Below are 14,384 nucleotides of genomic sequence, written 5' to 3'. Positions count from 1 at the left end.
AAATTTTGAAAACTCTAAGACGAGAGAAAATAAAAGGGTTATAATTTAGAATTTTTAAAATTAATATATATAATAAAATTATTTTAGTCATTTTTTATAATAAGAGTATTGTAGTAATTTTATATAAAAAATAATATTAATTTAGACTGATTCAATATTTGATTTACTATTTTCAGTCAAATTAATTTGTCTAACCTAATTTTGACAAAAATAATACGATTTAATTAATTATATGTGTTAAATTTTAATTATTAAAAATATCTTTAAAAAAACGTTTTAGACGTCGTTATTGAAGTAGCTCCCAAGATATTAAGACATAAAATCACATTTAACAAATAAAACATAAATAAAAATATTATATCTAAAAATATTAAATTAGTGTATTTTGTATTTATTTTAACAAAAACAATTACAAAATTATTAACAAAAAACACAATATATTTTTTAATTTTTATTATTTTTATTAATTATATTTTTTTCTAAATTTTTTAAATAAAAATTAAATAAATTAAATTTTTATAATTTATTTTAATTTATCGTCAAACAAAATACAAAAATCTATATTTTTTACACCTTATTCTCATTGTTATTTTATTATGTTTTCGTAACCAATCACAACCTAACTGACGGACCATGGTATCTTACTACCTTAACAGAAAGAAACAAAGTATGGAATAACCACAACACCGTCACTAACAACAATAATCTCTATCAGATATTTATTTATACAATATATAATGGAGATTTTTTTTCAAATTATTATATAAACATATCAATCTGACATCAAATAAGATTGTTTACTTTCTTTTTATTTTATTTCCCAAGTTTTTAATTAATAATAATATGCTTTACTTCTTTTTTTTTTTCGTTTGAATTTAATTTTAAATCTGTTTGTCCTCCTAAACTAATCTAGAGGAGAACCACATTTCAATTATTGAACATGCAAATTGTGTTTTTAGTATTTGAATATGCCATAGTTGTCATTTAAGTTCTGTATATTATGTTTTCGCGTATTATAACTTGATGTTAAATTTATTTGTTGAATTTACTAGTAAATTTGTTAAATTAATTGCATGTCTTATAATAAGTAAAAAAATTGCTTACATTGATTGAATTTTATAATTTATTACATGTGTAATTAATCTATATTTTTTTAAGTAAAAATTTACATATAATTATTTTTATGTGAAATTATCTGCATATGATTGTTCTTCTATTTCAGAATATACATATATTTTTAGTCTATTCCTCCTTTCTCCGAACTCCATATATTACAATTCTATGGGAAAAACTTTTACACATCACAACTTTTATCAATTATTTTTACACAACTTTTTCTTTAATCTTCAAATTCATTAAAACCTTTCTACAATTCTCATATATCGAAATGTGCTTGCAAAAAAGTAATGGCCAAAACAGGTTATTCCGCTGAAAAAGGTTTTTCTCTCCTATTGAAAAAAACTTTTTTTAGATTTAAAGTTTCAGTAATTCCAATCTCAGGAAAGAATAAAGAAAAAAGAAATCCAAGTTCTCATCGCAAACATAAACAACAGTACCATATAATTTTACTCCTATGTAAGAATGTCTTTCGGTTCATAAAAGCACCTTCATCATTCTGGCCTAAAACTACCATAATTTCCTTTTAAAGAAGCAGAAGAATAATTTGGCAATACATAAAACATGGTCCTAAAATCAGTAACACTATCATCATCAGCCTTGTTGAATGAGCTTGTGACCTTGACATTCTTCAAACCATGCCACCAACACTTAAGTAGCACTTGAACAGCAATAACACTTGCCCTCTTCTCTTCCCCTAAGTGTCTCGTAGAGAAACTATTGTTTTATCATAAACAAACAAATGAAACTCTGTTACGAGCTCCACGGATTTTAATTTTCCTAAAAGAGTTTAAATAAAAAAAAATCAATTTGTGTAGTTTGTTTTAAAATATAAAAATATTTACCATTTTAGGTATACTTTCTGTATTTCTATATTATTAGCAAAATAAATATAAAAATCTTGGTCATATTTTTCTGCAAGCTAAATGTGTAAATCAGATACATTTCACAATATTATGAAATTGAATACATTATTGATTTTCTTATGTTAACTTGCTATGTGTAAAATATTTGTGTATATTTTGTGGGCAAGCCAACAAATACTATAATATACACCTAAACATAAATTCCTTAAATTTTCAATAAAAACGAAATAATGATTTTTTTTAATTTAAATAAAAAAAGCAAAGATTCTTATATCATATATACAAATGTAATGTACTCCGTCCTATAACAAAAATAATTGTTTGCCAATGAATTATAACTCAAATAGTATAATTTTTCTATACTCACCTAAAAGGTTGCGAGTTTGAATCTCCTTATATTTGGTAAAAAAAAAACTCTACAATATAATATTAGAGGTTAAAATAATTTTTTAAACAATTGATTTAAAAATTAATTATTTTTGTTAATGGGACGATACAATATGAGATGGCTATATAAAAAAGACTTTACATATGTGCATGTGAATTAAAATTTTAAATTATTTTAAAAATTTATATACACTTTTGACATTCTAATTTCTCTAAAGAAATAACTCTTAAAGACCCCTTCCTGTTTTGTATTTACTATTACTACCTGTGTTATCTTCTTTTTTGGTTTTCTACTACTTCTGTTATATGTTTTGACTATTTTCGAGAAAAAATATGAAAAATGATTAAAAGTCTGAACTTATCCTACTAACTTCTAAATAAATAAAATTTTGAATTATTTTTCATTTTTATGTTTTTAAATAATAATAATAATAATAATAATAATAATAATAATAATAATAATATTTGAATTTTGTATTCTTTTAAATACTAAGAGGATGAACTAAAACTCTAAATTATTTATTATTATTACTCAAAGTATATCTAACTCTTTTTAGATCATTTTGTCTTGCCCTCTCACCAATAACGACCACATTACTCAAGAACATTGAAATTCCGAAATTCAACTGGCCTTCTAATTTAGAGTTGTTAATGTACGAAAGCATGTCAAGATCACACAAGACACAACTGAAAAATCTTCGAAAGCAAGTATAAATTTAGATGTTTTTAATAAATTAATTAATCAAATGGTAATTTCCAAAAGCAGCATGCCAACTCAAGAATATTTAATCAAGTCTCAAGATCATCAATGAAATTGTTTTGTTCTCAAGTTCAGAGTTGCCTTTAAGAGCCGGTTAAAAAGGATCCCAGATAAATAATGATTGCAGAACTTAGAAATTTCTAAGAAAAAATATCCACACTTAGCCACTCATAGATCACATCAATTAACTTTAGCAAAGAGATTCAGCTTCGTACACATAGGCACTAAAATAAAAGCACAGGCACATCATTGAAAGCAGCAACACCTAAGTTTTAATTCAAACAAGGAATGTCTATCATCTAACAATAGCAAGATTACAACTCTAAGGTAAAACTGATAAATTCTTCCTCGTAATTATCAGCGAAGGGCAATGCATTTAACATGGCCTTGAGATCTTCAACATTTTCATAAGTCCTTTCTAGATGTGTGATCTTGACAACTTTCAAGCCATGCCACCAACACTCAGGACCCCTTGAAAAGCAATAGCACTCGCCCTTCTTGCTTCCCATCAGCATCTCATAGAAATACTGTTGTTTTTATGAAATAACTGACAAAGTTAGAGGCTCCATAACCTTTTATTTATGTTGATAACTACTTAATATTATGAACGCTCAACAAATGAAACACGCTATTCGAAATTAAAGTAAAGCTGTAAATGAGAAAATAAAACAGAAAATTGGGACAATAACATACCACCATGAATTCCCTCATATTAAAACTATAATTCAAGCTGAATGAAATAGTTTCCGGGAAGCAACTTGAAAGCAACCAATTCATAACGGGAAAATACTGAGTTTGCCTAGGCGAAAAAGAGCATAATTGCATGTGTTTAATAGTTGGTGGAGATGATGAACCTGGCAATGTAGCCAGGCTTTCTATAATCTGCATAATTCGGGGTACAAAAAGACAAACAAATAAATAAATATATATGGCAAAAATGCAAGCAGAAGGAACCAATTAAGAAAAAGTCTATACTTACTGAATATGGCGGGATGATACAAAGGGACAGAGACGTCAAAACTTCTTGGGGTTCAATGTTTTGGATAAATTGCCTCAATCTATCAACATCCTGATGATCCATGTGGATACGAGCATTGACTTCCAGTTGATTAGAAATTCCACGAAAAGATATTACAGGTTCGTCTTTTCCAAAATACTCACATGATAATAAATTTGGAGCATCAATATTGACCTCCTTCAAGTTAGGGCAATTTAATAACTTGAAGAACTTGAGTTGAGGACCTGGAATATTAATCCTCTCAGACAAAGAACAATCTTTCAACGTCAAACTCTCAAGGAAAGGAATCTTGGGCAATCGTTCAAGTAACCACATGTCTGCTCTCCTCACAAAACATAAGCTCAACCTTCTCAAATTTTTGTAACTACTTAAATTCAGTTTAGATGCATCCCAAATCCTAGCAGCATAGCGTAAGTTCTCAAGATTCAGAGCATCAATATATATCTCTTCTATTCCTTGAACATCAACTTGCTTCAGCTTTTGTAGACCATGCAAGCTTAACGATTTCACATAATGGGCCCTAGAACCAGGTGGATCTCCTACACTTGAAGGTTTATATGGAAGACAATGAATAAGAGTTAAATATTCAACCAGAGGACAATGTGAAATGAAATGCTCCATAACCCTTTCATCTCCAAGAAGTATACTATGAAAAAGCAATTTTCTCACTGAGAAAAACTTGAGTGAATGGTTTAAGAATGCTGGGTCAAGTCTGATTCCCCCAGTCAAAACCAACGTAGTGAGTGACTTGGCTTCAACGAGACAAAGTGGAAGGTTATAAAATTTGTCCAGGCTAAGAGCGAGGTGAAGTCCTAGTACTTCGACACCACTTTCACTTGCCATCTGTATCCATTCATCAAGATGGTGGTAATGTGACACAAGCATCTTATCAGATATATATTTCATCTTGAGCTTAAGTTCTTTGACCGCTAAGCCTTGGTCATGGAGCCTCCTCAATCTTTTACTCACATACCCAATGAACATATCTAATCTGCTAAGCCAAAGAGGATCTTCTGGAGATAATTGTAAATCAGGCATATTAAAAAAATCCTTGCTCCAAGCAGCCACGACGGGAAATGAAAACCATGTTTCACTCCACGACTTTGACAAAACACTAGTCTTAGCAGCATCTTTGTCTGGCAACCTTCCGAGGATGTCATGAAGTATAGTTTTTGGCAGAACAGATATTCGGTCCATTACTTTCTCCTAAGAGCAACTATAACATCATAAAAATGAATAATCTGAAAAGGGAAGCATTTGAAGTCTATATGGCGTCTGGCAAAACAGGACGAAATTTTTCATATTACAAAAAAAAAAAAAATTGTATCCAGAATTCTCCAAAATAAATAAAGAGTAATCAACACTAACATTAAGGACTAAAAACTAAATTGCACAGACGAACGAAAGAAAACAATGTTTTAAATTTTAAGTTATTAAGATTTATAGGTTTGAGGAAGGAGCATTTACCGAAGAATCGTTTCCCCTTCTTTGAATCTGTTACTGCTTATGCACTGAGTTAGGGTTGCGTCTAATTGGAGATCATCCCACCCAAATCATCTGTTGAGCAGCCCTAAGCCCCAATCACTTGCAGATTTTGAAGACAAAATCCTCACTCCTCAGCAAAAGCTGGCAGCAGCTTCATCATCTATGGAGGAAGTAGCTCATCTAAATATCTAATCATCTTTTCTTAGTTTTAGTCTTACTATTCCATACCAAATACAGTTATATTGAATGAATTTATCGTTTAAAAAAAATATTTAGTTTTTAAAATTTAGAATATTTAATTTGTAGCTATTTTATTTTTTAATTTTTAATATTAAATTAAATTTTCAAGAGTATTATATTTTGGATAAAATATATTTTTTGTTCTTTAAATTTATTAAAAAATTTTAAAAATATTTTTAAAATTTATTTGTTAAATTAAAACAAAATATCGTTTTAAAAAATATTTTTAAATTAAAATAAAATAAAATTTAGTGATATTTTTAATTATTTGTTAAATTTTAGTGACAAAAAATATACTTTATTCATATTTTTTATTTTTTTAAACGTATTATTTGTCTTTAAAAATATCGGTTAAAATTATTATTAATAAAACTTTTAAAATTTTATACTACCAAAAATTCTTTAAATTAAAAAAATTAATAATTTTTTATTGTTTCTCACGGTATTTTCAGTTAAGAGTGAAAATGGATCGAGTCAAACCGAACTGAGATTTGGCATTGATGAGTGTAGCCATGTTATAAATAGATGATCAAAGTTTAAGAGTGTTACTTCTCATATAGGCCTTTTTTCAAGGTTAAACTCTACCTATTTAAAACTTGACAAATCCACAAGTTTATTTCAAAAGCTTATTTCATAAGTTAAACCTCAAAATAATTAACTTAAAAAATCTAAATTGACATTAAATATAATTTAAAATTTATAATTAATAATTTGTAAATCATAATTCATTTATATATTATTCATTAGTCATATATCATAATTATATTTACAAGAAAATCATAAAAAAAAATTTAACAAAAAAGTTATAATTTTAACTAGTCTTAATTATTTTTTTTGTTTTGTTTTGTGTTTAATATAAGTAAAACTAAAAATAATTTACTTTTACAAAAAAATATTTTGATGAGTCGGCCAAACATGCATCATAGGTTTTTTCTTAAAGCCCTTTTAAGTAAAAAGGCCACAAGTCAAACCTAAAATGAGCTGAGTCACGAGCTTCCGTAGGATAGCCAACTTCCACCCATACCCCTAACTCAATAGAATAATGACTAGTTTGTTGCGAATCGAAACTCCATTTAAGGGTTTATCATTTGCCAATAGGTTGCTGCATGCACAAAACAAAATTCGAATATCCAATAGAAAAAGTCTAGGGGGCCAGCAACTTTTGTATTTTTTTGCCAGCACTTAACCATCAAAACAAAAGTGATAGATCTCCCACTATTAGATACCATTAGATGTAATCTTATACCATTAAAAATATTATTAATGGCCAATTGATGATTACAAAACACTAAAATTGCTGGTCTTCTAGCATTTCTCTATCCAATATTTGTTTAAGAAGACTAGTGAGCTAGCTATTAGAACAATCTAATTTGACTAAAAGAACCCCCACTTTAATAGACTAAATCTCCAAAGTAGTACAAGACCTTACACCAATTTTATTCTTGAGATTTTAATTATACTAATTTAATCTTTCAGATTAAGCTTCTAGGTACATACAAGTCCTTTAGTCTATTTTTGACATAAATCAGCAAACAAATTGCTAATGTGACATGGCCACTACCATGCTGTTAGTTATTATGGCTAGGTAATGTGGCTAACAATGTATAATTTTTCAATTTAGTCATTGTCTCCATTTTTAAACGGTAGAGTTTCTTCTTCTTATTTTCATTCTGGTTCTCTTCTTTTTCTTAATTGTTTGGTAATCGGTCTTCCAAAGTTTCGCATATGCTCAATCAAACTCCATGTCACTGAACACAAACACCCTCTCAATCATCTGATCTTCTTTCAATTTTTCATTCACAGCCACCTCCAAAATTTGATTAAGCACCTTCTGAAAATCTGTGTTCATCCCCCACTCCATGTACCTAATAAAATTGATCTTGGAATGAAGATCATTGCCTTCGATCAGATGAAGCTGAGGATTTGCACTGAACGTTCCAACAGTCCCAATGGTTCTGAAACCTCCATGGGAACCCCACGCATGAGTCTCAATGTGATAACCTTTTCCTTCCCTGACTTCACGTCCACAAGGTAGTTTATGAACCTCTCTCTGTCATGCTTCAAGAACTTCTACTTATAGAGCTTCATGGCGACAGAAGCACCGCTGTTGTATGGAACCAAATCCTAGTGTTTCGCAGTCATGTAACCTTCTAGAAGTTCAAGAATCTTCTTAAGAGAGACAAAAATCTCCTTTCTCAATCGATTACTGTTTCTATAAGCATAATGCGCCTCCTCGATTCCTTCATATTCGATGCAAGGGAAAATTCTCCTCTCAATGGGTTCACAAAGAAGTGTGAATCGATCAAAGGAAGCATCAAGAAAGGGACCTCACTTTTGCAGCCAGACTGATATCCTTTCATTTTCCCAAATGTCTTCGTTTTCATGCTCTCCTTATTACTGACATTCTTCAAATTTCTTCTAGTGATGGATTAGAAATCGAAGTAGAAGATGAAAAAGACAACAAGCAGAACAAAAAGGAGAAGAAGAAGCTCTAGGGTTTAAAAATGAAGACTGAGACTAAATTGGAAAATTATACACTGTCAACTACGTTAGCTAGCCATAATAACTAATAGCATAGCAGTGATTATGCCACATCAGCAGTCTGCTTGCTGATTCACATCGAAAATAGGCTGAAAAATTTGTATGTAGCCCAAAACTCAATCTAAAGGATAAAATTATCGGAAAAGCTCTGCATACAAGCCATTAGGGCTTGTATGCTTTACAAGTTTATTAAACAATAAATTTAAAATACGCGCTCCTCCACCTACGTTGATTACACGCGCTATATAATATGCCGCGTATATCTAACTTCCAAATTTAAAATATTTGTTTCCTTCTTCGTTTTCGTTATTTTGAGATTTGGTTGTTCTTCTTCTCGCGCGTCTTCCCTCATTCTTCTCCATCGATCTTTTCCTCTTCTTTTCTCACTGGTATGTTCTTCGTTTACGTTCTCTTTTTCTCTCTCTGCAACTCGAGCTTCGTTTTCTCTTTTGATTTGTTGTTTTCTGAAATCAAAGTTCGAACTTGTTTTGAAGATGATGGATCCTTCAAGCTCAGATTCTGTGCTGAATCCAGGCAATGTGGATTATGAATTTGAATCTAACGAAATTCCTGAGGTTTGATTTACAGTAATTTGTATAGCATTGTGTAGTTTAAAAATTGCTGAACATTGTTTAATTACCTGGAATTTATAGCAGACGCTCGGGTGTAGATCAATTCTTCTTTGGGTGTATTTTAGCTATAAGTGTGGGTGTATATACACTTTACTGGTTTTTTGTTATTTTTAATTGAGTTGTTGTTGTTCAGGTGTATTATATCAGACATGATTGGGTGTGTTTTTAGTTTTTGACATGGTGTATTCTGCAGCCTGTGTATTGACAGTTTATGGCTTTAAAGGTCATTCTGTAGTTGAATTGTTTCGGTTCGGGTGTATCATATTAGACATGATTGGGTGTATTTGTATCATATCTATGGGTGTATTCACAGTTCTGACACGGTGTATTGTGCAGCCTCTCTCTGTTGTTGATGACGAGCTTGTTCCGAAGGTCGGAATGACCTTTACGACCCTTGAAGATGCCGAAAAATTTTACAGGAACTACGCTAAGGCTGTAGGTTTCTCTACAAGAGTTCGGTGCACAAATAGGAAGGGAAACGAGATTAAGAATCAACTGATTACATGTAGCAGAGAGGGAAAATGGAAATCTAAAATATCTCCAACCGAGAAGACCAATCCGACAGCCGGTTTAAACTGTCCTGCAAGAATTTATATACACACATTGAAGGATGTCGGTGCTTGGATCATTTCAAAGGTTGTGCTGGATCATTCACACCCCTGCTGTCCAAGCAAAGCAGATATGCTCAAACAGCACAGGGAACTAAGCATGTCCATTCGTCGTACGATAGAGAATAACGACGAGGCCGGTATCAGACCAAGCAAAACCTACCAATCATTTGTTGCGGCTGCCGGGGGTCACCGCGAGTTAAATTTCATCGAAAAGGACGTGAGAAATTACATTACCAGGGAAGTGCGGAATGTTTCCGAACAAGAAGATGCAAAGGAATTTGGGAAATATTTGTTAAGAATGAAAGAGAAGAATCCGAATTTCTTTTTTGAGCTTGAACTCGAGGAGGATCAATCGATTAAGCTGGCTTTTTGGGCCGACGCAAGAAGCAGAGCCGCCTGTGAGTATTTCGGAGACGTCATTTCATTCGACACCACCTACAATACAAACAGGTAACAAACTGTCCCTGTTTATGATGCTAAATTAATTTATTTCTACGAATCCGCGGCAGAGGTGTATACTGGCCGTTTCATTGGGTGTATTCTAAGCATTTGTTGGGGTGTACCTAATGATTTTGCATTCTGGACCATGGTAATTCGTTTCAGGTATAATTTGGTCTGTGGTTCTTTTGTCGGGGTGAATCACCACGGTCAGTCAACACTTCTCGGATGCTCTTTGATGAAGAACGAAGAAATTGAATCATTCAAATGGTTATTTCAATGCTGGCTTCGTTGCATGGGAGGAAACGCTCCGAAAGGGTTTCTCACCGATCAGTGCGCATCAATGAAAAGGGCTTTAGAGGCATGTATGCCAACAACAGTTCACCGCTGGTGTATTTGGCACATCATGAAGAAGATTCCAAGAAAATTAAACGGGTACAAGGGACATGCCGATATCGAACAACAAATGAGCCATGTTGTTTGGAACTCTCACAGCAAAGACTCATTCGATAGGAATTGGAACGATTTTCTGGTGAATTTTGGTCTTGCGGACAACAAGTGGCTTTCAGGTAATGTGTTTTTAAAATCTGCAGCAGAGGTGTAAATTGTACGATCTCTCGGGTGTATTTTACTGTGTGTGTTTGGGTGTATTATGCAGATCTGTACGAAGACCGTCACATATGGGTTCCTATCTATCTGGACCACCACTTCTGGGCAGGGATGAGAAGCACACAAAGGAGCGAGAGCATGCATTCATTTTTTAACAAGTACATCACCCGGAACAGCTCGCTCATTCAGTTAGTCAAACAGTACGATAATTGCCTCGGAAGCAGGGAGCAAGCAGAGAGAGAATCAGATGCTGCAGATTTTCATACGGTCATACCGTGTGCAACCAAATCCTCCATCGAAGCTCAGTTTCAAGATGCGTACACTCACGCAAAGTTTAGGGAAGTCCAAGCCCAATTCAGAGGAAAGGCGAATTGCATCACCAGATTAAAGAATTCCGCTCTAGGCTATTCAGTATACGAAGTCGGAGAACAAGTTTCCAGCTCAATATTCGACAAGTTCGCAGTTACCTACGACTCAGTTGCAGCCGAGGTAAAATGCCAATGCTTATTATTCGAGTCGAGAGGGATACTGTGCCGTCACGCACTAAGCGTGTTAAGCTTCGAACAAGTAAGCCAAGTGTCCCCTAGATACATACTGGAACGATGGAGCAAGAAGGTAAAGAGGCGACACACACACGTCAAGAGCAGCCACGACGAGCCACTAATGGAGCCAAGAGGCAAGAGGTTCGACCAATTGGTTTTTCGTTCGCAAAATATTTGCGAATTTGCCTCCGAATCGGAGGAGCTGACTGCAATTCTGCACCGTGCGTACGATAACGTCATGGCCGAGATGGAAGCATTAAAAGGCAAAAGGAAGGGGACATCTTCTTTATCCCACGAAGATGCCAACTTGGAATCCGTTAACGAGCTTCAAAGCCCGCCAAGGATTCGAACAAGAGGACGTCCAAAAAACAGGCTAGGTTCAAAGCTGGAGAAACAGATTGCAAATGCCACAAAGAAGAAGAAGACGAAAGTTTTAAGCGAGGTAAATGTAATGTTCTTTAAATTTGTGGCGATTGAGTTTATTTTTCTAGTTAATAGTTTAGCTAATGCGTGAGTGTTATATTCAGATAAACCTGTTTGATGCTGCATCAGCGGCGCATTCAAGTTGCACCCAATATCAGGGACAAGTTATAAATTATCAGTTCAGGGTACCAGCAGCAGGGAATAACTCTTTGGGTGTATAGTTATAGAGAGTATGGGTGTAAAATCACTGTTACTTTTGGGTGTATTTTTGTTAATTGACAATTTACATATAGACACATATATAGATACATATAGAACAAAAGCTGTAAAAATTCACAGGTTATGGGCGATATATTTCAGTTGATGTTTTTTTTCATATTTTAGTACATGTAATTCATTCATTTTGAATACAGCACAGACAATTGGGTGTATATTTTATTCAACCTCGGGTGTATTATTAGACTTGCGTTGGGTGTAACAGTTTATAATATGCGTATGCCTTGATTTTTTGCTTTATGTTTTACCACCTGTAATACAGTTTTTCAATACATCACAGACAGTTTACCAGCACAGATAGTTTAACTATGGGAAAAAATATACATGGAATAGAAGTTGTTGATAAATGGCAAATATTTACATCATTTGTTCAATTTACAAACTACCCAGTTTCTATATCCTCAGAATTAATCTGACAAAACGGACTCAATAATACAGAGGATGGCTTCGACAGCCTTATAGCACTACTCTCTCTAATTGCCCGATCTCTCTGTGTATTCATCTCACTGAATAGTATCCGGGAAGCATACTCCACTCTATAGTGGTCCACCTCCTCCTACAATTAAAAAGTATGTTATGTTTAAACAGAAATATTAATTCAGTAAAGTAATACAGAGTTATATAGTTCTAAAGACAGTTACCTGTGTCCAATTATCCCATTCATACTTCCCCTTTTTAATGTTTTCCGGCTCTATTAACTCAAGCCACTTTATTACGTAAATAGCGCAGTCATAGCTGAAAACGAAGAAAATAAATTACAAATCTCATTTAGGAAAGTTTAAGGTTCAGAGTCACAAATCTATACCTTGTTTTTTGGCCTGAAATTTTAACATATGGTGCTTTAATTTCCTTCTCCTTCTCGCCTTTCTCGAGAGGTTTCCCGCCGGCATATGTTATCAATCTTGAAAATACATATCCCTTAAATACCAAAACAAGTCAGTAATACACCCGAATCAATGTACAAGATACACCCAACTGAATATGGAATATACACCCAACTCAACCTTCAAAATAGAGCTATCTATTAAAGTAAAGAAGACAGAGGCAACTTACAGTGAATTTATTAATGTCCTTTCTCTCATCGCTTGGAGCTTTTTTGTGTAGCGGGTCAAGTATTTGACATTTCCGCGTTCTTGTATTTATCAGCCATAACCACCAATGTCCCGAGTGGCAAACAGGAGCAAAAATCTGAAGGATTGCCACATTTCAACAGTCTGTTATTTTATTTGGCATATAAGTAAATAAGCGTACTAACAAATTTACGAAACAAAAACTTACATATGGATGCGAACTTAATTTTTTTCTATCTATGAAGTGAATGAAACTCGGGTAGGCTTCCACCCTGAATTCTCTGTTCGTTTTCGGAGATATGAATTCCCCCCTTGGGTGATCCAAAAGTGCCATGCTCTGCAAGAATTACAATACAAGAAATGAAAACATGAAAATAAACAACTTACACCCAATCTAAGCTAAAAAAATACACCCAAATCAATGCATAAAATACACCCAAAGTTCGTAGAAGTAACACTTACCACAATATCGGGGGGGGAGACAGTATATTTGTGCATGAAACCTCTTTTCCTTTTTCTGGTTTAGGATGAGGCAGATGGCAGATACAATCTAGAAATCAATTTTAAATTAATAAACATTGCAGTTGACTTTGGTGCAAAAACATTAATGTTAGTCTAAAATTACCTGAGATTCTATATCACTTTTTGCCTGGAGGGATGCAAGGTGCGTTCTCAACAAAATGTATTCTCCTTGGCCAATCAGAGTGCAGATCTCCTCATACTCGTCAGTATCGCCCTTTGCATCTTCCTTCAGTCTCGTCCCCCAGATGTAGCACTTTTGTTTCATATCATCCGGAATTTGATTTATTCCCCCAGGAGTTTCAAACTTTGCAGAACTTTCTCCCCCAGTCTCCCTCTGAATTTGTGGACTTTCGTCTTTTCCCTTTGACGCACTGCTTGCTAACTTTTGGACCAAACTGTCTAATTGTTCCAGCATAGTTGCAGCTTCTGGAGATTTTTCCCTTTCTGTCTCCTACGTCGACGCCCCCTCCTGGCTTGAATCTGTCAATCCGAGGCTGAATGATGGCATCCCCGGATCTGTTTTAGGAACATAGCTTGCTGTCCGTGCCATCATCAACAAGGCAGCAGCGTCCTCGGCGTCTGGATGACTGCGTCATTATGTATAAGAATAAGAGTTAGAATAAGAATATACGGATGACAAGCAAAGATTGATTTTAGTCTAATTAACTTACATTTTTGTTGGAGCTGGGGGAAGCTTGGGTGTTGTTTCTTGAAGTTGTTTGGGGGTTTCAGGAGTGCTGCACAGTTACACAAAATCGATCAGGAAGAGTATACACCCAAACTCTTAGCAAATATACACCCAAACCCAAAACAAATATACACCCAATACTATTTTCTTACGTTTCTCT

At 33.6% G+C, this 14,384-nt stretch overlaps 1 protein-coding gene across 7 annotated transcripts; it reads right to left on the bottom strand.

Annotated features, from left to right (window-relative positions):
* Positions 1–3,289: 3,289 nt before the first annotated feature.
* LOC112710051 (putative F-box protein At1g49610) lies at positions 3,290–5,867 on the bottom strand. 7 transcript variants are annotated; one of them, XM_025762135.3, is made up of 4 exons: positions 5,615–5,867; positions 4,109–5,363; positions 3,823–4,011; positions 3,290–3,656 (listed from the first exon to the last, which is right to left on the bottom strand). In XM_025762135.3, exons 2-4 carry the CDS (start codon positions 5,342–5,344, stop codon positions 3,444–3,446), a joined length of 1,638 nt encoding a protein of 545 aa, XP_025617920.1. In that variant the 5' UTR covers positions 5,345–5,363; positions 5,615–5,867; the 3' UTR covers positions 3,290–3,443. The 7 variants fall into 7 exon arrangements, with proteins under 7 accessions (XP_025617920.1, XP_025617921.1, XP_025617922.1 ...); XM_025762136.3 differs by having other exon boundaries at positions 4,109–5,353; positions 5,615–5,848; XM_025762137.3 differs by having other exon boundaries at positions 4,109–5,422; positions 5,615–5,847.
* Positions 5,868–14,384: the final 8,517 nt, after the last annotated feature.

Source organism: Arachis hypogaea, chromosome 9 (assembly GCF_003086295.3).
Source record: "Arachis hypogaea cultivar Tifrunner chromosome 9, arahy.Tifrunner.gnm2.J5K5, whole genome shotgun sequence".
Classification (NCBI taxonomy): Eukaryota; Viridiplantae; Streptophyta; class Magnoliopsida; order Fabales; family Fabaceae; genus Arachis; species Arachis hypogaea.
The sequence above is the reverse complement of the archived record's forward strand: the minus strand, read 5'-3'. Positions and strand labels throughout refer to the sequence as shown.